General features: G+C 54.1%; 2 protein-coding genes across 7 annotated transcripts in view; one reads left to right on the top strand and one right to left on the bottom strand.

Annotated features, from left to right (window-relative positions):
* C20H19orf57 (chromosome 20 C19orf57 homolog) overlaps window positions 1–1,356 on the bottom strand; it is a 25,559-nt gene extending 24,203 nt beyond the window's left edge. The window contains exon 1 of one of the 2 annotated variants that reach the window (XM_031659819.1): window positions 851–1,356. In XM_031659819.1, coding sequence (XP_031515679.1) covers window positions 851–1,306 — 456 coding nt within the window. In that variant the 5' untranslated portion in view covers window positions 1,307–1,356. Of the gene's footprint in view, window positions 1–804 lie in introns of both variants that reach the window. The other variant, XM_031659820.1, reaches the window with a different exon arrangement.
* Window positions 1,084–25,247, top strand: CC2D1A (coiled-coil and C2 domain containing 1A). 5 transcript variants are annotated; one of them, XM_003915024.4, is made up of 29 exons: window positions 1,084–1,378; window positions 5,109–5,244; window positions 6,928–7,043; window positions 7,134–7,199; window positions 7,775–7,909; window positions 8,008–8,242; window positions 13,949–14,073; window positions 14,403–14,475; window positions 14,645–14,716; window positions 14,812–14,942; window positions 15,030–15,102; window positions 15,752–15,885; window positions 16,500–16,611; window positions 16,695–16,867; window positions 19,524–19,646; window positions 19,739–19,797; window positions 19,886–20,002; window positions 21,532–21,605; window positions 21,682–21,740; window positions 21,836–21,887; window positions 21,993–22,092; window positions 22,190–22,280; window positions 22,588–22,725; window positions 22,819–22,883; window positions 24,056–24,119; window positions 24,203–24,329; window positions 24,449–24,525; window positions 24,613–24,660; window positions 24,743–25,247. In XM_003915024.4, the coding sequence occupies exons 1-29, from the start codon at window positions 1,319–1,321 to the stop codon at window positions 24,761–24,763; spliced, it is 2,856 nt and encodes a 951-aa protein (XP_003915073.2). In that variant the 5' UTR covers window positions 1,084–1,318; the 3' UTR covers window positions 24,764–25,247. The 5 variants fall into 5 exon arrangements, with proteins under 5 accessions (XP_003915073.2, XP_009191945.2, XP_009191944.2 ...); XM_009193681.3 differs by having other exon boundaries at window positions 1,123–1,378; window positions 15,752–15,873; window positions 16,503–16,611; XM_009193680.3 differs by having other exon boundaries at window positions 1,123–1,378; window positions 15,752–15,873.

The following is a 25,247-nucleotide window of genomic DNA, read 5'->3' as shown; positions in this document are numbered from 1 at the left end:
GGGCCTCTGGGGCCTTTGGAGACCAGCCCGGCCAACATGGTGAAACCCCCTCTCTACTAAAAATACAAAAATTAGGCTGGGCGCGGTGGCTCGCGCCTGTAATCTCAGCACTTTAGGAGGCTGAGGTGGGCGGATCACTTGAGGTCAGGAGTTCCTGACCAATACGGTGAAACCCCGTCCGTCTCTACTAAAAGTACAAAAAATAGCTGGGCGTGGTGGCACACACCTGTAATCCCAGCTACTAGGATGGCTGAGACAGTAGAATTCCTTGAACCCAGGAGGCAGAGCTTGCAGTGAGCCGAGATCACTCCACTACACTCCAGCCTGGGCGACAGAGCAAGACTCCGTCTCAAAAAAAAAAAAAAAAAAAAAATTAGCCAGGCATGGTGGCACACACCCGTAATCCCAGCTACTCAGGAGGTTGTGGCACGAGGATCGCTTGAACCCAGGAGGCAGAGGTTGCAGTGAGCCAAGATCGTGCCATTTTAAAGGGGACAGCTGCGTCCTTGGAGGGGCAAGAGCTGTCACAGGCCGGTTTCTCCCAGCCTTGGGGGCCAGGCAAGCCAAAACGGACCTGGGCCGCAGAAGTCGCTGAGGACCCTCTGTCCTTATCAGAAACGAACTCTGCCTGGATCCGTTGGGAATAAGTCGGTTGAATTATCAGCGTTTACTCTTTTTGGAAAAAATGAATGGCCAAATTGGCCCTCACAGAAGCCTGGAGGCCTCGAGGAGGGAGCTGAAGGATGGAAAGGCCTGAGGGTGGGCGCTGTGGACCCCGCTCCCGGTGACAAGCCCCACACTAACACTACGTCGACCACCGAAAAGTGAGAACTCCACAGTGAGTCCTCACAGTGAGTCCTTCCGCCCACGTGAAGCCGGAGCCTATCGGTGACTGAGGGACGCTGTGAACCTCACACAGGTCGCCGCCCCTCCCACCTGCGCTCGCTCTGCCTCTTTCCCGCGCCTCGCGAGGCCCCGCCCCGCGCATGCGCGACGCAAGCACCGCCCACGCAGCCCGCGACAGTGAGCACCGCCCTGCGAAGCGCATGCGCGCCCGCGCACTGCCTGCCGGGAGTTGTAGTTTCGGCTCGGCGGACCCGGCGAGTCCAGTGGCCGCGCTCCGGTGCAGCGGCGCCCGAGGCCCGAGGCGGAAGTGGGGCGGCCAAGCAGGGAGGCGAGGGCTCGGGATCGACGGCCGCGGAGCGCCGACGAGGGTTGCAGGACTCAGGAAGGGCGCGTGCGCGGCGACAGGGCCCGGGGAAGGAGGCAGGGCAAGGCCGGGCTTGGGGGCAGGTGGTTCGGGCATCCGGCCTGGAAGATGCACAAGAGGAAAGGACCCCCGGGACCCCCGGGCAGAGGCGCCGCGGCCGCCCGCCAGGTGAGTCTGCGCCCCATGGCGCGACCTGGGGATCCCTCCCCACCCCGGTCACACACTCAGGGAAGGGCCCCACCCCCCAGGGAGGCCCGATCTCCGCCCCCCAGGTAAACCCCGGTCCCCGCCCCCCCTCCAGGTGAGGCCCCAACCCCACTCAAGTGTGGTCTACTGGCCTTGGCTCCCCAGCTCCTGGGGCCGTGCCCCAGGTTCGGGGCCACCTGTTGCCACAGCTGCTCCAGTTGGGGAGGGGCAGTCCTCGGACTTGACACATCAAACCCTTGCATCAGTCGGGCCATGCCAGACTCTATTCCATTGTACAGATGAGGACTTTGAGACTCAGAGACGTGAAGACATCTGCCCAAGGTCATAGGGATTAACAGCTTGGCCAGAGCTAAGCACAAATCCAGGGCCGCAGCCGTAAGCTTATGGCACTTATGGCACTGTGGCTGGGCCCCTTCTCCCTCTCCCAATTCCTCTGCCCCAGGCACCAGATAGTTTGATTTTTCTGTTTTCATGGAAGGAGCCCAGGACATAGCTTGGTGTTCAGATATTAGAGTCTGGCTGACCTGAAGTTCCCTCCTGGCCTCTGTACATTGGACATTTGACTTTACAGCTCTGAGCCTCAGCTTTCTCATCTGTAAAATGGAGACCTCTATAATCCCAGCACTTCAGGAGATGGAGGCAGAGGCGGGAGAGTCATTTGAGGCCAGAGTTTGAGACCAGCCTGGGCAAAAGCGAGACCCCCGTCTCAACAAAAAATAAAAAGACTAACTGGGCATGGTGGCATGTGCCTGTAGTCCTAGCTATTTGGGAGGCTAAGAAGGGAGGATTGCTTGAGCCTAGGAGTTCAAGACTGCAGTGAGCTATGATCGCACTACTTCTGCCCCAGCCTGGGTGATAGAACAAGACTCTTTCTCTAAAATAAAAATTAAAAATTAAAAATGGAAGCAGGGTGCAGTGTCTCACACCTGTAATCCCAGCACTTTGGGAGGCCATGGAGAAACCCCATCTCTATTAAAAATACAAAAATTAGCTGGGCATGGTGGTGGGCACCTGTAATCCCAGCTACTCGGGAGGCTGAGGTGGGAGAATCGCTTGAACTGGGAGGCGGAGGTTGCAGTGAGCCAAGATCACACCACTGCATTCCAGACTGGGTGACAGAGCGAGACTCCTTCTCAAAATAAATAAATAAATAATAAAAAATTGAGACCTCCAAGAGACCCTACATTACAGGACAGTTGTAAAGAGTCATTGAGATAGTTTATGGAAAGTGCTAGAACACAGCACTCAATAAATGTCACTATTATCATTATTACTAGTTGGTGGAGCCATACATAACTGCCAACATTTGGCCATTTTTTACCTACAGGAAAGGCAATTTCATATGGTTAAACACAATGTTGTCACATCATGATTGGTCATTAACCAAGATAGGAAGACGGGTCTGCATGGCAAACTTGCATTGTGGTTAGGACTTCTTTTTTTGTTTATTTGTTTTGGAGACGGAGTCTTGCTCTCTTGCCCCAGGCTGGAGTGCAGTGACGCAATCTCGGCTCACTGCAACCTCCGCTTCCCGGGTTCAAGCGATTCTCCTGTCTCAGCCTCCGGAGTAGCTAGGATTACAGGCTCCCACCACCACACTCGGCTAATTTTTGTATGTTTCTTTTCTTTCTTTCTTTCTTTCTTTCTTTTTTTTTTTTTTTGAGACAGAGTTTCGCTCTTGTTGCCCAGGCTGGAGTGCAGTGGCGCGATCTCGGCTCACTGCAAGCTCCGCCTCCCAGGTTCACACCATTCTCCTGTCTCAGCCTCCTGAGTAGCTGGGACCACAGGCACCTGCCACCACGCCCGGCTAATTTTTTTGTATTTTTAGTAGAGACGGGGTTTCACCATATTAGCCAGGATGGTCTTGATCTCCTGACCTTGTGATCCACCCACCTCAGCCTCCCGAAGTGCTGGGATTACAGGCGTGAGCCACCGCGCCCAGCCTGCTCTTTTCTAGGGGGTCGGGCGGGGTGGGCACAGAGTCTCGCTCTGTCGCTCAGGCTGGAGTTCAGTAGTGCGATCTCAGCTCACTGCAACCTCCACCTCCCAGGTTCAAGCAATTCTCCTGCCTCAGCCTCTTGAGTAGCTGGGATTGCAGATGCCACCACCACGCCCAGCTAATTTTTGTATTTTTAGTAGAGATGGGGTTTCACCATGTTGGCCAGGCTGGTCTCGAACTCCTGACCTCAGGTGACCTGCCTGCCTCGGCCCCCCAAAGTGCTGGGATTACAGGTGTGAGCCACTGCATGCAGCCATCAGGGCTTCTAATTGCTCTTGAAGCCCCAACCTTCCCACACAGCCCCTCTGCTGAGGATGCTGGAAAGAAAAGCCCAAGTGTACAGAGTAGCTTTGCTTTAGGCAAAGTGTGGGGCCTGCTTTCCTCCCTCCCTCCTTTCTTCCCTTCCCTCCTTTCTTTTTTACTTCCTTCCTTCCTTCCTCCCTCCCTCTCTCCCTCCCCCGCTCCATCTCTCTTTCTTCCTTTCCTTTAGACAGGGCTTTACTCTGTTGCCCAGGTGGAGTGCCGTAGCACAGTCATGGCTCACTGCAGCCTTGACCTCCCCAGGCTCAAGTGATCCTCCTGCCTCAGACTCCTGAGTAGCTGGGACCACAGGCACACCACAACCCCCAGCTAATTTTTTTTTTTTTTTTTTTTTTTTTTTTTTGAGATGGAATATCGCTCTGTTGCCCAGGCTAGAGTACAGTGGTGCGATCTCAGTTCACTGCAAGCTCTGCCTCCCAGGTTCACGCCGTTTTCTTGCCTCAGCCTCCTGAGTAGCTGGGACTACAGGTGCCCGCCACCATGCCCGGCTAATTTTTTGTATTTTTAGTAGAGATGGGTTTCACCGTGTTATTCACTATGTTAGCCAGGATAGTCTTGATCTCCTGACCTCGTGATCCGCCCGCCTCGGCCTCCCAAAGTGCTGGGATTACAAGCATGAGCCACCGTACCCGGCCAACACTCCCAGATAATTTTAAAAAGTTTTTTTTCCTGTAATCCCAGCACTTTGGGAGGCCGAGGCGGGCGGATCACGAGGTCAGGAGATGGAGACTATCCTAGCTAACAAGGTGAAACCCTGTCTCTACTAAAAATACAAAAAAAAAAAATTTGCCAGGCGTGGTGGCGGGCGCCTGTAGTCCCAGCTACTCAGGAGGCTGAGGCAGAAGAATGGCGTGAACCTGGGAGGCGGAGGTTGCGGTGAGCCGAGACTGCACTCCAGCCTGGGTGACAGGGCGAGACTCTGTCTCAAAAAAAAAAAAAAAAGAAAGTTTTTTTTTTTTTAAGTAGAGATGGGGGTCTCACTGTATTGCCCAGGCTGGTCTGGAACTCCCAGACACAAGCCATCCCCTTGCCTTGGCCTCCCACAGTGCTGGGATGGCAGGCGTGAGCCACTGCACCCAGCCAGAGGCCTGCTTTTTCCACTGAACTTGGCCCAGCGCACATCGTAAGTGTAGATTCAGATCAGAGAGCTGGGTCTCTTGCCCTTTGCCCCAGGTTGAACTGTGCCAGAGGGCCTGGCTTGTCTTATAACACCTGTTCTGGGCTTGTTCCAGTCTCCTGACACTCCCCAGGTAAACAGCTTTCTCTGGGAGACCTTGTTTCCTTCCTCCCAAGGGGACTCTCCGGCCATCATGACTGCCTCTAGCCATGTGGTGAACCAAAGGTCTGACTGAACCCTTGCTGTCCCCCTAGCTGGGCCTGCTGGTTGACCTCTCCCCAGATGGCCTGATGATCCCTGAGGACAGAGTTAACGATGAAGAACTGGAGGCCGAGTTCTTGGCTTTGGTCGGGGGCCAGCCCCCAGCTCTGGAGAAGCTCAAAGGCAAAGGTAAGATGGTTAACACGCCCTCAGAACATTTTCTGATATCCTGCAAGTGGTTTGGGTGCAGAACTGGGGGCACTGGGTAGGGGAAAGACGACAGAGAAGACCTGGGAGCCGATGGTCTGGGTAAGAGGGTCAAGACCAACTCTGGACCCAGACTGAGAGTTGGAATCTGAGCTCTGCCACTTACTGGCTCTGTGACTTGATGAGTCACATCATGTGCTTTGGCCTCAGTTTTACCATCTGTAAAATTGGAATAATAACCATGTTATAGGAGTTAATCTTCTAGAGTCCGTATTTCACCCAGGGCCCCCTCACACACAATAAGCTCATGTCAGCCAGGCGCAGTGGCTCACGCCTATAATCCCAGCACTCTGGGAGGCCAAAGTGGGCAGATCACTTGGAGCCAGGAGTTTGAGAGCAGACTGGCCAACCTGGTGAAACCCCATCTTTACTAAAAATACAAAAATTCGCCGAGCCTGGTGGTGAACGCCTGTAATCCCAGCTACTCGGGAGGCTAAGGCATGAGAATCGCTTGAATCCAGGAGGCAGCGGTTGCAGTGAGCGGAGATCGCGCCACTGCACTCCAGCCTCGGCAACAGAGCAAGATCCTGTCTCCAAAAAAAACAGAGAAGCTTCATTCAGGCATTAATTGCTGTGCTGTTGGCTGTGAATTCAAAGTTAATGAATGAACAATATCTATTCGGTAAGGTATCTTCAAACAGAAACGCGCATGGAGCAAGCAGTTGATTAAAATTTTGTGACCAGAGCTTGGTGTGGTGGCGCATGCCTGTAGTCCCAACTACTTGGGAGGTTGAGGCAGGAAGATCACTTGAGACCAAGAGTTTGAGGCTGCAGTGAGCTCTGATTGGGCCACTGCACTCCAGCCTGGGTGACAAAGCAAGATCCTGTGTCCAAAAAAGGTTATGACTGGAGGCTCACAGGAACCTAAGCTTAAATTTCCCCTAGGAACAATAGTCCTATAGTTATTAATTGAGTCTTCAAGGCAGCTTTACAGAATGTAACATAACTAATAACAAGATACTGGCAATATACTGTTCTAAGAGCTTCATTGACCTTCTGTGCTCCAGCCTACCTATGAAGGAGAAACTGTTGTTATCCCCATGTCACAGAGGGAGAAACTGAGGCCCAGAGAGGTGACTCCACTTGCCCAAGGTCTCACAGAGAGAAAGTTGCAGAGCTGGGTTTGTTGTTTTTTTGTTGTGTGTGTGTGTGTTTTGAGACAAACCCTCGCTCTGTTGCCCAGGCTGCAGCGCAGCGGCGCAATCTCAGCTCACTGCAACCTCTGCCTCCTGGATTTAAGTGATTCTCCTGCCTCAGCCTCTCCAGCAGCTGGGATTACGCGCCACCACGCTCAGCTAATTTTTGTATTTTTAGTAGAGACAGGGTTTCACCATGTTGGCCAGGCTGGTCTCGAATTCCTGACCTCAAGTGTTCCTTCTGCCTCGGCCTCCCAAAGTACTGGGATTACAAGCGTGATGAGCCACTGTGCCCAGTCTGCAGAGCTGGGTTTTGAATTCAGATAGCCAGGCCCCAGACCTGAGGCTGAATAAGGAAGAGATGAAATGGGGAAGTCAACAAGAGGTGGGCACCTAACGTGTCCGGGATGGGAAATGGGGGCTCTTGGTGTACGACCCTGGCCCACCTGGGGCATCCCCCTACTGCCAGGTCCCCTGCCGATGGAGGCCATTGAGAAGATGGCCAGCCTGTGCATGAAGGACCCGGATGAGGATGAGGAGGAGGGCACGGATGAGGATGACTTGGAGGCCGATGATGACCTGCTGGTGAGCACTAAGGGCAGGGTGGGAGCTCTTATCCCATTGCCCCCATGCAGCCTGCCCTCACGTCCTGCTCCCGGCCATGTGTCCCTGCAGGCGGAGCTAAATGAGGTCCTTGGAGAGGAGCAGAAGGCTTCAGAGACGCCACCTCCTGTGGCCCAGGTACAGTTCGGATGACCCCACTCCCTTGAACCACAAGCCAACAGACAGTCCGGGGTTCAAGGCCTACCCTTTTTTTATGAGATGGAGTCTTGCTGTGCCACCCAGGCTGGAGTGCAGTGGTGCCATCTCAGCTCACTACAACCTCTGCCTCCCGGGTTCAAGCAATCCTCCCACCTCTGCCTCCCCAGGAGCTGGGATTACAGGTGTGCGCCACCACACCTGGCTAATTTTTGTATTTTTTGGTAGAGATGGGGTTTCTCCATGTTGGCCAGGCTGGTCCCGACCTCAAGTGATCCTCCTGCCTTGGCCTCCCAAAGTGCTGGGATTACAGGTGTGAGCCACTGCGCCCGGCCCACCCTTGTCCTTCACAGCCACGTGACTGACATCAGGCGGGTCACATGATGTTTCTGAAACCCCATTTCCTCAACTGGGAGATGGGGACCATGATTTTTGCCTCACTGGAGCAGGGGAGGCTGGTCCAGGAATGACATGTGGCTGACTGTTACTGCAGAAGGGGCTGACAGGGGCATCCCAGGTGGGGTCAGCACCCACACTGTGCCCCTGCCCTCCCACAGCCAAAGCCTGAGGCCCCCCATCCGGGGCTGGAGGCCACCTTGCAGGAGAGGCTGGCGCTCTATCGGACAGCAATTGAAAGCGCCAGGCAAGCTGGAGACAGCGCCAAGATGCGGCGCTATGACCGGGGGCTTAAAGTAAGTGGGCAGAGGGCAGGGTACAGGGACCCCCGCACCCCGATGTCCCGCACCAAGCTCTTGGCTTCTCCCAAACCAATACTCACGCCTTATCGCAGACACTGGAAAACCTGCTGGCCTCTGTCCGGAAGGGCAATGCCATTGACGAAGCGGACATCCCTCCGCCAGTGGCCATAGGAAAAGGCCCAGCATCCACACCTAGCTGCAGCCCTGCACCCACCCAGCCAGCCCCTGGAATTGCGTCAGCCCCGGAGCCCAGGGTCACCCTGGAGGGACCTTCTCCCACTGCCCCAGCCTCATCTCCAGGCTTGGCTAAGCCCCAGATGCCCCCAGGTAGGTGATGGGCAGGGCCGGGCTGATGTGGGAGCCGAGTGGGCCATCTGGCAGGATGCCGCTCTAGGGGGGTGCAGGCTGTGCACAGATTGTGACATATGTTCAACACCCTGAATCCTGGGGTCTTCAAGCCCCTGGAGTTCATGAATACCTCCCAAGCAAGACATGGATACCCAGAGAGTTTTTTTGTTGTTATTATAATATTATGATAAAACATAGGCCCGGCGCGGTGGCTCACGCCTGTAATCCCAGCACTTTGGGAGGCCAAGGCGGGCGGATCACGAGGTCAGGAGATTGAGACCATCCTGGCTAACATGGTAAAATCCCATCTCTACTAAAAATACAAAAAATTAGCCGGGCGTGGTGGCAGGCATCTGTAGTCCCAGTCACTCGGGAGGCTGAGGCAGGAGAACGGCATGAACCTGGGAGGTGGAGCTGGCAGTGAGCGGAGATCACGCCACTGCACTCTAACCTGGGCAACAGAGCAAGACTCCGTCTCAAAAAAAATATATATATATATATATGTATAACATTTACCATTAAAAATTCTTTTAGTTCTTTTTTTTTGAGATGGAGTTTTGCTCTTGTTGCCCAGGCTGGAGCACAATGGCACGATCTCAGCTCACTACAACCTCCACCTCCCAAGTTCAAGCGATTCTCCTGTCTCAGCCTCCCAAGTAGCTGGGATTACAGGCATACGCCAGCACACCTGGCTAATTTTGTATTTTTAGTAGAGATGGGGTTTCACCATGTTGGCCAGGCTGGTCTCAAACTCCTGACCTCAGGTGATCCACCCACTTCGGCCTCCCAGTTTGCTGGGATTATAGGCATGAGCCACTGTGCCTGGCCTTTTTTAATTCTTTGAGACAAGGTCTTACTCTGTCACCCAGGAGTGCAGTGATGTGAGCATAGCTCACTATTGCCTCGACCTCCTGGGCTCAAGGGATCTTCCCTCAGCTTCACCAGTAGCTGGGACTACAGGCATGCACCACACACACACTTGGCTAATCTTTTTTTTTTTTTTTTTTTAAGACGGAGTCTCGCTCTGTCACCCAGGCCGAAGTGCAGTGGTGTGATCTCGGCTCACTACAACCGCTGCCTCCCGGATTCAAGCAATTCTCCTGCCTCAGCCTCCTGAGTAGCTGGGATTACAGGCACATACCACCACACCCAGCTAATTTTTTGTATTTTTAGTAGATACGGGGTTTCACCATGTTAGCCAGCCAGGGTGGTCTCGATCTCCTGACCTCGTGATCCGCCCACCTCGGCCTCCCAAAGTGTGAGGATTATAGGCATGAGCCACCAGGCCAGGCCTCATCTCCTCTTTTTTTTTTTTTTTTTTGGAAACAGAGTCTCACTGTATTGCCCAGTCTGGAGTGCAGTAGCGTGATCACAGTTCACTGCAACCTGCCTCCCAGGCTCAAGCAATCCTCCCGCCTCAGCCTCCTGAGTAGCTGGGATTACAGGCATATGCCACCATGCCCAGCTAATTTTTGTACTTTTTGTAGAGGTGCCATGTTGCCCAAGCTAGAACATATCTTCTAAGAGGTTTTTCTTCCTAACCTCCCCCTAGGAAAGGAAGGCCTCCCTCCCTCTCTTCGTGATACAAACACGGGGCTTTGCCCCAGGTCCAAACACTTCCCTGGCAGGACGCAAAGAGACAACTCAAAATACTGGCACGGGTTTGAGAAAGCAAACACCGGATCACTAAATCCTTCTGCAACCGAGCTGGTTTCCAAGCCATTGTTTCTGGCAAAGTTCAAGGATTACTGGAATTGTCACCTGAAACTGTCAACTGAAACGACCCAAAATTTTTCACAATGGGAGTCTGGCATAACTTGTCAGGAGTTCAAAGAATACAAAGACATCACAGTAACAAAATTCTGTGTCTTCCAATCTATTTGTTGATGTGAAGTAGGTTTCTCAATACTTTAATTTTTTTGAGACAGAGTCTCACTCTTATTTCCAGGCTGGAGGGCAATGGTGCGATCTCGCTCACTGCAACCTCTGCCTCCCAGGTTCAATTCACCTGCCTCAGCCTCCTGAGTAGCTGGGATTACAAGCGCCTGCCACCATGCCCAGCTAATTTTTGTATTTTTAGTAGAGATGGGGTTTCACCATGTTGCTGTTCAGGCTGGTCTCGTAATCCTGACCTCAGGTGATCTGCCTGCTCCACCTCTCAAAGTGCTGAGATTACAGGTGTGAGCCACCACCCCTGGCCTCAACACTTTAAAAAAGAAAAAAAAGTACAGATGTGGTGGTTTATGCCTGTAATCCCAGCACTTTGGGAGACCAGGAGTTCAAGACCAGTCTGGGCAACATAGCAAGAACCTATCGCTACATAAAAATAAAGAAATTAGGCCGGGCGCGGTGGCTCACGCCTGTAATCCCAGCACTTTGGGAGGCCGAGGTAGGCGGATCACGAGGTCAGGAGATCGAGACTATCCTGGCTAACACGGGCAGGAAATCCCTGCCCCCCACTGAAAATACAAAAAAGTAGCCGGTGTAGTGGCAGGTGCCCAGGTCCCAGCTACTCAGGAGGCTGAGGCAGGAGAATGGCATGAACCCGGAGGTGGAGCTAGAGATTTAGATCGAGGCACTTATACTCCATGCTAAGCTTACAGAGCTGCCGAAGTCTCCATCTCAAAAAAAAAAAAAAAAAAAAAAAAAATTAAGAAATTAGCTGGGGCCGGGCGCGGTGGCTCAAGCCTGTAATCCCAGCACTTTGGGGAGGCCGAGGCGGTGGGATCACGCAGGTCAGGAGGATCGGCACCATCCTGGCTAACCAGGTGAAACCCCGTCTCTACTAAAAAATACAAAAAAACTAGCTGGGCGAGGTGGCGGGTGCCTGTAGTCCCAGCTACTCAGGAGGCTGAGGCAGGAGAATGGCGTAAACCCGGGAGGTGGAGCTTGCAGTGAGCTGAGATCCGGCCACTGCACTCTAGCCTGGGCAACAGAGCAAGACTCTGTCTCAAAAAAAAAAAAAAAAAAGAAATTAGCTGGGCATGGTAGTACATGCCTACAGTCCCAGCTACTCGAGAGGCTGAGGTGGGAGGTTCGCTTGAGTCCAGGAGTTCAAGGCTGCAGTGAGCCATGATCGTGCCACTCCAAGTCTGGGCAACAGAGCAAGATCTTATCTCTAAAAAAAGGAAAAGAAAAAAAAGAAAAGGATTGAAAGGGAGAAACGAGCTGATTGTTAGGGATTGGACCCAGCTCCAATTATGTCAACAAGAGGTACATTTCTGGTAGAATTTTACTCTTGGTGTACAAAAACTTATCAAATAGCTCAGTAGGGGCTGGGTGTGGTGGCTCAAGCCTGTAATCCCAGCACTTTGGGACACCAAGGCAGGCGGATCACTTGAGGCCAGGAGTTCAAGACCAGCCGTGGCCAACATGGTGAGACCTCATCTCTACTAAAAATACAAAAATTAGCTGGGCGTGGTAGCGCGTGCTGGTAGTCCCAGCCACTCGGGTGGGTGAAGCAAGAGAATCACTTGAACCCAGAAGGCAGGGGTTGCAGTGAGCCACGTTCGCACCACAGCACTCCAGCCTGGGCGACAGAGCAAGACTATTTCAACAAACAAACAAACAGGTTGGGCGCGGTGGCTCACACCTGTAATCCCAGCACTTTGGGAGGCTGAGGCGGGCAGATCATGAGGTCAGGAGATTGAGACCATCCTGGCTAACACGGTGAAACCCTGTCTCTACTAAAAATAAAAAAAAATTAGTCGGGCGTGGTGGTGGGCGCCTGTTACTCGGGAGGCTGAGGCAGGAAAATCACGTGAACCTGGAAGGCGGAGCTTGCAACGAGCCGAGATTGCACCACTGCACTCCAGCCTGGGCGACAGAGCGAGACTCTATCTCAAAACAAACAAATCCAAAAAGCTCAGCCGGGTGTGGTGGCTCACGCCTATAATTCCAGCACTCTGGGAGGCCAAGGTGGGAGGATCGCTTGAACCCAGGAGTTCAAGATCCATCTGGGCCACATAGGAAACTGTGTCTCTACAAAAAATTAAGAATTAGCCAGGCATGGTGGTGCATGCCTGTAGTCCCAGCTACTTGGGAGGCTGAGGTGGGAGAATCACTTGAGCCTGGAAGGTTGAGGCTGCAGTGAGCTGTGATTGCACCATTGCACTCCAGCCTAGGTGACAGAATGAGACCCTGTCTCCAAAAAATAAAATAAAATAAGCTTGATGTATTTAGGTTTTGCTCAGTTACCTGCTAGTAATAATTATAACAATAATTTGACCCAGAAACACATTGTTTTTAACACTGAAAGATTTATGATCACAGGAAATAAAACCAATACAATGTCAAAGGTGTGTCACTTCTACCTCCAAACCTATTTTCAGGGAAGTAAGCCTAAGTTTAAAGCAATGGGTCCACTTGTTAGTCTCAAAAAAAGACCCTGTGTGCTATTTTCTGGGTGTTTCAAGATTTTGTAGGCACTGGGTGGTGTCTTTATTCTACCGTGTTATTTTATACTAAGAATTGCACTTAGAGCTTTAAATATTGAGGTACTTCCCCAGAAAACATATCGAGCATATTATTTGAAACTGTAACTAACACAGTTTAAAAAGCACTGAATACTGAGTTTCCCAACTTTGCAAACACATTTCATAAATGTATTTTGGTTGTATAAATATACAATAGGGTAGGCAAAAAAGGCTTTCAAACACACAGCTATATCATGTTAGCATAAATTTCTGTGGGGGATGTGGATGGAAATAAGAGAAGACTCAAAATTCCCAACTGCTAAAAGTGAGTCCCAGGATCTATTTAAAAAGTGAGTCGGGCATGGTGGCGCATGCTTGTAATCTCAGCACTTCGGGAAGCTGAGGTGGGAGGATCGCTTGAGCCCAGGAGTTCAAGACTAGCGTGGACAATATAGTGAGACCCCATCTCTAAAAAAAAAAAATTAAAAAATTAGCCGGGCATGCTGGTGCATGCTCTGTAGCCCCAGCTACTCAGGAAGCTGAGGTGGGAGGATCGCCTAAGCCCAGGTGTTTAAAGCTACAGTGAGGTATGATTACGCCACTATACTCCTGAGCAGCAGAGCAAGACTCTCTCTCTTTAAAAAAAAATACATTAACTATGACCAGGTGTGGTAACTCATGCCTGTAATTCTACCACTTTGGAAGGCCGAGGCAGGTGGATCACTTGAGGTCAGGAGTTTGAGACCAGCCTGGCCAACATGGTGAAACCCCATCTCTACTAAGAATACAAAAATTAGCCAGAAATCAGGAGGCGGAGGTTGCAGTGAGCCGAGATTGTGCCACTGCATTCCAGTCTGGGCAACAGAGCAAGACTCAGTCTCAAAAAAAACGTTAAGGCTGGGCGCGGTGGTTCACACCTGTAATCCCAGCACTTTGGGAGGCCGAGGCAGGCAGATCACCTGAGGTCAGGACTCTGAGACCAGCCTGGCCAACATGGCGAAACCCTGTCTCTACCAAAAACAAAAAAATTAGCCAGGCACGCGCTTGTAATCCCAGCTACTCAGGGGGCTGAGGCAAGAGAATGGCTTGAACCCAGGAGGCGGAAGTTGCAGTGAGCTGAGATTGCACCACTGTACCCCAGCATGGGCAACAGAGCAAGGCTCTGTCTGAAAAAGAAAAAAAAAGCATTAAATAAATAAATAACAAATGGTTTACACGGTGAACTTGGCCCAGGCCCTGGAGGCTTCCTGTATGCTGTTCTCCCTTCCAGGTCCCTGCAGCCCTGGCCCTCTGGCCCAGTTGCAGAGCCGCCAGCGTGAGTACAAGCTGGCTGCCCTCCACGCCAAGCAGCAGGGAGATACCGCTGCTGCCGCCAGACACTTCCGCGTGGCGAAGGTGCGTCCAGCCCGACGGACAGGACTGGAGGGATGGGGCAGGATGCTTCCCACATGCCCCGGTGGCAAAGCACCCGGGCTGCTGGGTCAGGCCGACCCAAATTTGCATCCTAGCCTGGTCACTCCCTAGCAATAGTTTGCTGTAAGTCTTGGAGCCTCAGTTTACCCCCTCTGTGAAATGGGCACGTGTGTTGGAAGAGGATTAAGCAAGATGGCACAAACGGAAGGGAGGGAGCTAGAAGTCCTCGGTGCCATGCCAGGGCCCGGAGGCTCCCCACGAGGTCCCAGCCCCCAACTGCACCTCCTCTTCTAATCTCTTCCTTCTCCCAGAGCTTTGATGCTGTCTTGGAGGCCCTGAGCCGGGGGGAGCCCGTGGACCTCTCCTGCCTGCCGCCGCCACCCGGTGAGGACTCTGCCATGCCCACTCTCTGGGATGGTTTCAGGCATACACTAAGTTCTCCTTGATGCTGCCACCCCTGTTGGTCAGGCCCAGAGACCACCCTCAGGCCAGACCAGCTTGTTGGGGATGCAGCATGCAAGCCCCTCATTGGCCTGGACCTCTCTGTCCCCAGACCAGCTGCCCCCAGACCCACCGTCACCACCGTCGCAGCCGCCGACTCCCGCTACGGCGCCCTCCACACCAGGTAGGTTGTGGGACCCTTTGGGGTCGGGGGCAGGCTTGAAGCCAGACTGTCTACCCGTCCCTTGACTCTTAACCTTGTCCCCCTGTCTGGCCCAGAGGTCCCCCCACCCCCGAGGACCCTGCTGGAGGCGCTGGAGCAGCGGATGGAGCGGTACCAGGTGGCCGCAGCCCAGGCCAAGAGCAAGGGGGACCAGCGGAAAGCTCGAATGCACGAGCGCATCGTCAAGGTGCCGCGGGGGTTCCGGGGGAGGTGGGGCGAGCAGGCAGCCCCAGAGCCCTCCCACAAGCAGCCCTAACACCTGTGGCCCTTGCAGCAATACCAAGATGCCATACGAGCTCACAAGGCTGGCCGAGCCGTGGATGTCGCTGAATTGCCCGTGCCTCCAGGTAGGCCTCGCTCCGGTAGGCTCCGCCCCAGTAGGCCCCACCCCCAGTAGGCCCCGCCCCCAGTAGGCCCCACCCCCAGTAGGCCCTGCCGCTGGCAGACTGTGCCCCAAGCTCCTGTTCCTCCAGCCTGTGAGCGTTGGCAGATGCTATTACTCCCCATGGCACAGGCTCAGGGATCTGAATACAACATATTCAGGGGTTCTGTAAACTTGTTAATCAGTGGGAGCTTGACATTGGACATGATGTAAGGGTCTGCACCCTAGAAATCGGCAAACTGGCTGGACGTGGCTGTTCACGCCTGTAATCCCAGCGCTTTGGGAGGCTGAGGTGGGAGCATCACTTGAGGTCAGGAGTTCAAGACAAGCTCGGGCAACATGGCAAGACCCCGTGGCTACAAGAAATTTAAAAATTAGCCTGGTATGGTGGCGCACGCCTACAGTCCCACTCCAGATCATGCCACTGTACTCCAGCCCCGGCAACAGAGCGAGATCCTGTCTCAAAAAAAATAATAAAAAACAAACACACAAAAAAATATAAAAGTAAAGGCCCAAGACTCTGTAGGTGGGGGAGGAATCTGCATCTCCACCATAATGGTGTGAGTTGGTCTCCATCCTGACACACAGTAACTAGGCCTCGACTGGCCGCCCAGGCTTCCCCCCCATCCAGGGCCTGGAGGCCACCAAACCCACCCAGCAGAGTCTGGTGGGTGTCCTGGAGACTGCCATGAAGCTGGCCAACCAGGATGAAGGCCCAGAGGATGAAGAGGATGAGGTGCCTAAGAAGGTTTGAGGGTTGGGGCCGGGCACAGTGGCTCACACCTGTAGTCCCAGCACTTTGGGAATCCAAGGTGGGAGGATCGCTTGAGGCCAGGAGTTTGCGACCAGCCTGGGCCACATAGTGAGACCCCCATCTCTGCAAAAAATGTTTTAAAAATTAGCCAGGCATGGTGGGACTCACCTGTAGTCCCTGCTACTTGGGAGACTGAGGTGGGAGGATCGCCCGAACTAAGGAGCTCAAGGCTGCAGTAAGCCATGGTCGTGCCACTGTACTCTAGCCTGGGCAACAGAGCAAGACTTCATCTCCAAGACAAACTAAAAAAAAAAAAAATTGTTTGGTGAGAATTGCTTGAACCAGGAGGCAGAGGTTGCAGTGAGCCAAGATCGTGCTACTGCACTCCAGCCTGGGCGATACAGCAAGACTCTGTCTCAAAAAGAAATAAATAAATAAATAAAAAATAAGGTGTTTGGAGCCAGGGGCTTCGGGTGAGGCAGGGGAGTAGCAAAGTCCTGGGAGCCCAGTAAATGACCACTGTTGTCAGTGTCAGACCCTGATCCTTGGGGACTGGACTCATAACAGGTGCCACGAAATCTCTTAACATCCTCTCTCTTCCTCCACAGCAGAACAGCCCTGTGGCCCCCACAGCCCAGCCCAAAGCCCCACCCTCAAGGGCTTCCCAGTCAGGATCAACCCCAGCAGCCAAAGCAGCCCCCAAAGCCACGTCCACCAGAGGTAGGTGCCCCCCCTCCCTGCCCCAGCTCCCTGTAGTCTGGCTGTGGCCTGGGCAGCACCCATAGCAGCTCCTATGCCCACAGCCCAGCAGCAGCTGGCCTTCCTAGAGGGCCGCAAGAAGCAGCTCCTGCAGGCTGCACTTCGAGCCAAGCAGAAAAACGACGTGGAGGGCGCCAAGATGCATCTGCGCCAGGCCAAGGGACTGGAGCCTATGCTGGAGGCCTCGCGCAATGGGCTGCCTGTGGATATCACCAAGGTGAACCCTCTGGGCTTGTGGGAACTGCCCAGGCACCCACTGGTCAGGCTCCTGCCCCTTAGCAGCCACATGAACTGAAGTGTATTAGTCAGTGTCCAGCTGCTGTAACAAATAGATCCTCCCAAGACAGTGGCTGAAATGAGACAGACATTTATTATGTTTCTTGCATGTACCACTCAGGGCAGTCTGGGCTATGCAAATGGGAGGTCCTTCAGGTCCTGAGTTCCTTCCACCTTACTGCTTTGCTGCACCTGAGGGGTTGTCCTTGTCCACATGATCCAAGTGGATCCTGTCAGAAGGATTAGAGAAAGAAGCAGAGCTAGTAGTCCCTTTTAAAGGAAGTGACATCACCATTGCTTGCCTCCCATTGGCCAGAACTAAGTCACATGGCCACATTTAGCCACAGAGGAGCCTGGAACATGTAGTCTCTTGGTGCACTGTGTGACTAGCCTGAGCTCCATTACTAGGGAAGGGAAGGGGATCAGATTTGGGGAGAGGCTTAGATTCTGCCACTTTGGACAGGACCATTCCTTTCTCTCTGAGCATCATTTTTCTCCTTGGGGAAGTGGGGATGGCGACCCCCACCTCAAAGAAAGACAGCCAGGTTTCTTCATGTGATAGAATAGTACTCATAATAGGAAACATTTGAGGAGCTTGAACTGGGCGCCCAGCAAAGGCCACCCAGTTCAAGGAAGTGACATCACTTTTGCTTGCCTCCCATTGGCCCAAACAGTCACATGGCTACATTTAGCCTCAGAGGAGCCTGGGACATGTAGTCTTTGCTGGGCACTGGAGACATGGCCTTGAGCAAAAAAGGCAAAAATTCACACTCTCTCTGGACATGGTGGGTCACACCTGTAATTCCAGCTACCTGGGAGGCTGAGGTGGGAGGATCTCTTGAGGCCAGGAGTTCAAAACCAGCTTGGGAAACACAGTGAGACTCACTGTTATGGAGTGGATGCTCTAATTGAGAGACCACAAGAAATACACAAATATACAGCACCTTATCACAGCCCATGAAGCCTGCACCATCTGCCCCATCACCTCCCTTGCCTGGTCTCTTTTTTGTTTTGTTTTGAGACAGAGTCTCGCTCTGTTGCCCAGGCTGGAATGCAGTAGCGCGATCTCAGCTCACTGCAAACTCTACCTCCCAGGCTCAAGTGATTCTCCTGCCTTAGCCTCCCGAGTAGCTGGGACTACAGGCATGCACCACCACGCCTGGCTAATTTTTGTATTTTTAGTAGAGATGGGGTTTCATTATGTTGGCCAGGCTGAACTCCTGACCTCAGGCAATCCACCTGCCTCGACTTCCCAAAGTGCTGGGATTACAGGCATGCGCCACTGTGCCCGGCCTGCCTGGTCTCTTTCACCTGCCCCCTTGCTCACTCTCCCCTTTGCTGTCTGGTAGCCTCAAACACCAGGCACTCTGCAACCTCAGGGCCTTTGCACATGCAGTTCCCTCTGCCTGAATGCTTTTCCCACAGACACCTGTATGGTTCACTTTCTCCCCTCATTAGGTCTCTGCTCAGACATCAGCATCTCCAGGAGGCCTACCCTGGCCTGTCTAAAATCCCTCCCTGTCACCCAGATCCCTCTGCTCCTCCTCCCAACTCTGCCTTTCCCTGTGGCATGTATCACCTTCTACTCTCTTATATGATTTACTTATTTCTTCTGATTATTGCCCATCTCCTACAAGAGAATGTCAGCCCCACGAGGGCAGGGATTTTGTTCTCTCTTCTTCATCCCTGTGTTCCCAGCCCCAGAGCAGAGCCTAGTGCACAGCAGAGGCTCCATACATGATTTCTCCAACTCTTGAGCTCAAGACATGAGCCACTGCCCCTGGCACCATACATGATTTCTGGGGTGACTGAAGGATGCCTTTGTTAAGTGGGACAATGGAAGGATCAAGAAGAAAGAACAGGCCGGGCGTGGTGGCTCAAGCCTATAATTCCAGCATTTTGGGAGGCCGAGACGGGCGGATCACGAGGTCAGGAGATCGAGACCATCCTGGCTAACACGGTGAAACCCCGTCTCTACTAAAAAATACAAAAAACTAGCCGGGCGAGGTGGCGAGCGCCTGTAGTCCCAGCTACTTGGGAGGTTGAGGCAGGAGAATGGCGTAAACCCAGGAGGCAGAGCTTGCAGTGAGCTGAGATCCAGCCACTGCACTCCAGCCTGGGCGACAGAGCGAGACTCCGTCCCAAAAAAAAAAAAAAAGAACAGAGGCTGAGGCTGAGTGTGGTCTTTTCACACCTGTAATCCCAGCAATTAGGGAGGCTGAGGCCGGCGGATCACTTGAGGTCAGGAGTTCAAGGCCAGTCTGGCCAACATGATAAAACCCTGTCTCTACTAAAAATACAAAAATTAGCCAGGTGTGGTGGCACGCGCCTGTAATTCCAGCTACTCGGGAGGCTGAGGCAGGAGAATCACTTGAACCTGGGAGGCAGAGGTTGCAGTGAGCCGAGATCGCGCCACTGTACTCCAGCCTGGGCAACAGAACGAGACTCCATCTCAAAAAAAAAAAAGAAAGACCAGAGAAGGGTGACAGAGCCGTGGTCGGGGAATGCTCCCCGTCAAGGAAGAACAACATTTCTGCAGAGCCCTAGGTGGGCCTGCTTGTCCCCCTTACCCCCACCACCAGCCTCGTCCTCCCCAGGTGCCGCCCGCCCCTGTCAACAAGGATGACTTTGCCCTGGTCCAGCGGCCCGGCCCAGGTCTGTCTCAGGAGGCCGCCCGGCGCTATGGTGAACTCACCAAGCTCATACGGCAGCAGCATGAGGTGAGGGGGAGGCCCCCAGCCCGTCCCCGAGGGGCGTGACCCTGCTTCCCCTCTCTTCCCTTCCCTCGACTCACTGCCTTGTGTTTCCCCAGATGTGCCTGAACCACTCAAACCAATTCACCCAGCTGGGCAACATCACTGAAACCACCAAGTAAGTGCCCCGACCTGTGCCAGACACTTGCACCCCCAGCCACCCATCCCCGGGGCTAGGGACATGAGCAGGGCCCTCCCATCGGCAGGTTTGAAAAGTTGGCGGAAGACTGTAAGCGGAGCATGGACATTCTGAAGCAAGCCTTCGCCCGGGGTCTTCCCACACCCACTGCCCGCTTTGAGCAAAGGACCTTCAGCGTCATCAAGTAAGACTCCTGATCTATGCCCCACCACGTGGCCCCAATGGCCCTTTGGTGGCAGGGGGGTGGGGGTGTGCTCCCCAGAAGCTGGCATAAGATTTACATCTGGAGGAAAGTTTGAATGGGTGGAAGAGCACAGAGCGTGCAAAGGCCCTGGGGCAGGCATGAGATACAAGTGAAGGATGGCGAGGGTGCAGTCACAGTGACACATTTGGGAAAGATCTAGAGAGTACAAAGGTGTATCTTGTCCCAGGGCCTGGGTGAGTCCATGGGAGACCAGAGATGAGTTATGGCTTTGGTGGGTGTTGGTCTTGGTACTATTAAGTCTTCCCACGCCAGGAGGAGTGGGGATCGTTTTCTCCACTTTTTTTTTTTTTTTTTAAATTTCGAGACAGAGTCTCGCTCTGTTGCCCAGGCTGGAGTGCAGTGGTGCGATCTCTGCTCACTGCAAGCTCCGCCTCCTGGGTTCATGCTGTTCTCCTGCCTCAGCCTCCCAAGTAGCTGGGACTACAGGCGCCCACCACCATGCCCGACTAATTTTTTATTATTTTTAGTAGAGACAGGGTTTCACCATGCTAGCCAGGATGGTCTCGATATCCTGACCTCGTGATCCACCCATCTTGGCCTCCCAAAGTGCTGGGATTACAGGTGTTAGCCACTGCACCCAGCCCGTTCTCTCCACTTTCTAAACAAGGTTAGGTGCAGCCACTGGCCCTCCAGTGGTTCCCAGCTGCCCCTGGGATAACCCACACCCCTTACTCCAGGCTCCCTGTCACCTCCTCTCTGCCTCCTGTCCCCGCTTCACTCAGCTCTGGCCACACGGGACTTTTTGTCCCTCCTACAAACCAAATATGTTCCTACCCCAAGCCTCTGCATCAGCTATTTCTTCTGCCTTCACCCTCTTCCCCAGATCTCCATGTGGCAGCTCCCTGTTGACATCTAGAGTCATCTATGATGTCACCTTCCCTCTGAGAGGCCCTCCCTGTCTATCCAAGCAGTCTTTTCTGAGCACACTCCACTCTCCCCTCTCTGCTGAGTTTTCTATTGTTTCTCTATTTATGTACTTGTGCTCATCTGTCCACTCAGCTAGATTGAGCACAGGGTATGGGTATTTCTTGTTTAATTCTAGATCCCCAGCAGCTAGGCTACCGGCTGGCACATAGTAGGTGCTCAAGAAATATTGGGAAATGAAGGGAAGGTCTCCTAGCAGCTACGGCACTGGTTGATGCTTAGTAGGACTCAAGAACTATTAAGTGAAGGGAATGTCACCCAGCAGCTAGGGTACCTAGCACACAGTAGGTACCAAATAAATATACGCGGACTGAAGAAAAGACTCAAAAGTGATCCATTGCCGACCTGAACAGAGAACTCTAGTCTGTCTGATTCTAAAATTAGCCCAGGAGCTGAGATGCCCCCAAAGGCCAGGGTCGGGTTTGTTCCCAGCCCCCACTGGAGGAAGAAAAGGCAGGTGGGCAGTGGGACTGAGGTACCTCTGTTTCCCTGCCCACCCACCTGCCCACCTGCCCCCCCGGAAGGATCTTCCCTGACCTCAGCAGCAACGACATGCTCCTCTTCATCGTGAAGGGCATCAACTTGCCCACACCCGCAGGTGAGGGGGCTGTAGGCAGGGGTCAGGATCATGGGGACCCCCTCTCTGCCCAGCTCTGATCCTTGTTTGCCCACAGGACTGTCCCCTGGCGATCTGGATGTCTTTGTTCGGTTTGACTTCCCCTATCCCAACGTGGTATGTGGGGAGCTGAGGAGGGGAGGGTTGCAGACTCAGTGGGCCAAAGCCAGGTCCCAGGCCCCCGAGATTTCCTGCCTCCTCTCTGGTCACAGGAAGAAGCTCAGAAAGACAAGACCAGTGTGATCAAGAACACAGATTCCCCTGGTGAGCCTCAGCTGGAAGCACCCCACCCCTACTCCCTTGCAGCAGAAGGGATGTAAGACCATGGCCTGACCCCACCCAACTTCCTCTCCCTCCTTCCCCCTACAGAGTTCAAGGAGCAGTTCAAACTCTGCATCAACCGCAGCCACCGTGGCTTCCGAAGGGCCATCCAGACCAAGGGCATCAAGTTCGAAGTGGTTCACAAAGGGTGAGCTAGAGGGAGCCATGGCCGCTGGGTGGGCTCCAGGGGAGGGGAGCTCCTCTGAACCAACCATCCTGTCCCCACTATACACACGTACACACAGGGGGCTGTTCAAGACTGACCGGGTGCTGGGGACAGCCCAGCTGAAGCTGGATGCACTGGAGACAGCATGTGAGGTCCGGGAGATCCTTGAGGTGAGAGGTGGACATTCATCTGCATGCTCCGGTATGGCCATGCTACTCATTAACATTATTAAGACAGTTCCTGCCTTGAGCCCCCTATGAGCCTATCTGTTGACCCAACCCCTCCCCTCAGAGCCCCAGACCTCCCTACTGCCCAGCCCTAAATACTTGCAGCACCCCACTCCATTATGATCAACTGGTATTTCAGCCATACCATGGGCTTATATTTTAGAAGCCACTCTTGTTCTCCCTGGTCCTGGCCCTGGGCCTTTAGTCACTTCCTGCTTCCCACCAACAGTTTCTCCTTACCCCTATCTAGGTCCTGGATGGTCGCCGGCCCACAGGGGGGCGACTGGAGGTGATGGTTCGGATTCGGGAGCCACTGACAGCCCAGCAGTTGGAGACAACGACGGAGAGGTGGCTGGTCATTGACCCTGTGCCAGCAGCTGTGCCCACAGTGAGACCCCCCACCCCTACCCATCAGCAATCCCAGGGAGGGAAGCTTGGTTCAGGGGCCCAGGACTCACAGGACTGGTTCTCTCCTCTGAAGCAGGTTGCTGGGCCCAAAGGGAAGGCGCCTCCTGTGCCTGCCCCTGCAAGGGAGTCAGGTAACAGGTAGGTATCTGGGCCAGGGCATGCTAGAGAAAACACCCAATTCCCCTCTCAGCCCCACCTGGACAGTTTCCCACCAGGCACAAATTGGACTATGTCCCTCTCCTGCTGCAAAACCTTTCCTGGCACCCCTTTTCCCAGAAGATCCAGATTAAACTCCTTTGTTTGGTCTTTAAAACCTTTTGTGATCTGACCGTTGTCAATATATCCAGGCTTCTCTCTCCCCACTCCCTCCTGTGGTTCATGGCCATGAATAGTTTTCACTGGCCTCTGGACTTCCGTGGGTTCCAATGCCCTGAACACCCCTACCCTTGTTCCTCTGCCCACCTCTGATTCCTTCTTTGGATCCCAGCTTGGCTGTTACCTCCTCCAGGAAGCCCTCCCTGACCACTAGGCATCATAGTTTCCTGGGTGTGCAGCCATCATCCCCACTAGGTTTTGGGATCAGCGACACCGGGTGGGTATCACCTGTCTCCCACCATACCCCCAGTGCCCAAAGTATCTTTTTTTTTTTTTGAGACGGAGTCTAGCTCTGGCGCCCAGGCTGGAGTGCAATGGCGCGATCTTGACTCACAGCAATTTCCGCCTCCTGGGTTCAAGCGATTCTCCTGCCTCAGCCTCCTGAGTAGATGGGATTACAGGCATGCGCCACCACACCCAGCTAATTTTTCTATTTTTAGTAGAGACGGGAGTTTCTCCATGTTGGTCAGGCTGGTCTCGAACTCCCGATCTCAGGTGATCTGCCTGCCTTGGCCTCCCAAAGTACTGGGATTACAGGCATGAGCCACTGCGCCCGGCCTTTTTTTCTTTTTTTTTTTGAGACAGGACCTTGCTCTGTTGCCCAGGCTGGAGTGCAGTGGTGCGACCTCAGCTCACTGCAACCTCCACCTCCCAGGTTCAAGCAATTCTTCTGCCTCAGCCTCCCAAGTAGCTGGGACTACAGGCACATGCCACCATGCCCGGCTAGTTTTTTTTCTATTTTTAGTAGAGACTGAGTTTCACCATATTGGCCAGGCTGGTCTCGAACTCCTGACCTCGTGATCCACTCGCCTCTGCCTCCCAAAGTGCTGGGATTACAGGCGTGAGCCACCGTACCTGGCCCAATGTGTCTTTCGAATTAACAGGGTTGGGTTGGGGGAATCTCTGCAGTCGCTTATCCTTCCTCTACCCCTTAGATCAGCCCGGCCCCTGCATAGCCTCAGTGTGCTGGCCTTTGACCAAGAGCGTCTGGAGCGGAAGGTGGGTATCCATCCTGCCGGGCTCCATGGGGCAGGACTGGGGAGTCCTGGCGGGATCTTCACAGGCCCCTCTGTATCCTCCAGATCCTGGCCCTCAGGCAGGCGCGGCGGCCGGTGCCCCCAGAAGTGGCCCAGCAGTACCAGGACATCATGCAACGCAGCCAGTGGCAGAGAGCACAGCTGGAGCAGGGGGGCGTGGGCATCCGACGGGGTAGGGGTTCGGAGATGGGCATCTGGTGGGGGACGGGCTTGGGGATGGGCACAGTACAGGAGGGTTGGGGGCAGCGAGGCCCCACCCTAAGCCCCCATCCCCCCACCATCCATTCTCAGAATACGCAGCCCAGCTAGAGCGGCAGCTGCAGTTCTACACAGAGGCTGCCCGGCGCCTGGGCAATGATGGCAGCAGGGTGAGCTGGGCGCGGGCTGGGTGGACGCTGGGCAGCGGGCAGGGCGGGACCTGCAGGGACTACCTGCTGAATGCCCATCCCCCACAGGAGGCTGCAAAGGAGGCACTCTACAGGCGGAATCTGGTAGAGAGTGAGGTGAGCAGCTCAGGAGACGGGGTGGTTGGGGGATCACTGTGGTCGTAGCCCACCCCGGTGACCCCAGGGGCCTCTCTCCCAGCTGCAGCGGCTCCGCAGGTGAGGGGCCCGTGGGGCAGGCAGCCCCCAGAAAGTGGGCAGCAGGCCCCGACACCAGGAAGAGCCGACACAGCCACGGACCAGACAAGCAGACAATCAGCGGACAATCGGTTCTGGACTCGCCCCTCGTCCGGGCCTCCAGCCCAGCCAGAGCCTCTGTGGCTGTGGGTGTGGGGAACGATCCCTGCCAGCCAGTGTATTCCCCTCACCCAGGCCTGGGTGGGCCCCAGAGAGTCCTGTTTGCACAGCCCAGGGGAGTCCGGCCTCTGGCCCGCCCCGGAGCAGGGAGGGTGGCTGGGACCAAGCCCCGAGAGCCCCTGCAAGCACTTTACTTCCTGTCCCTCCCCGGCCTTAACCCCAAAGCCCTCCTGCACCCCAAAGAAGCCGTTGAGGCTGGCCGAGCCCCACTGTCTCCCCAGGGGCGTCGACCTGGCCCAGCTGGGTCCCTAGGGCCAGCACATGGAATAAAATAGCCAGGGCCACACTCA

The sequence above is a fragment of the Papio anubis genome, chromosome 20 (genome assembly GCF_008728515.1).
Source record: "Papio anubis isolate 15944 chromosome 20, Panubis1.0, whole genome shotgun sequence".
In the NCBI taxonomy this organism is placed as follows: domain Eukaryota; kingdom Metazoa; phylum Chordata; class Mammalia; order Primates; family Cercopithecidae; genus Papio; species Papio anubis.
This window is presented reverse-complemented; position numbering and strand designations above follow the sequence as displayed.

Coding starts and splice junctions, on each gene's coding strand:
- CC2D1A (XM_003915024.4), top strand. CDS start 1,319: ATGCACAAGAGGAAAGGACCCCCGGGACCCCCGGGCAGAGGCGCCGCG. Junction 14,717..14,811: donor TACGGCGCCCTCCACACCAG/GTAGGTTGTGGG, acceptor TGTCTGGCCCAG/AGGTCCCCCCACCCCCGAGG. Junction 22,281..22,587: donor AGGTCCGGGAGATCCTTGAG/GTGAGAGGTGGA, acceptor ACCCCTATCTAG/GTCCTGGATGGTCGCCGGCC.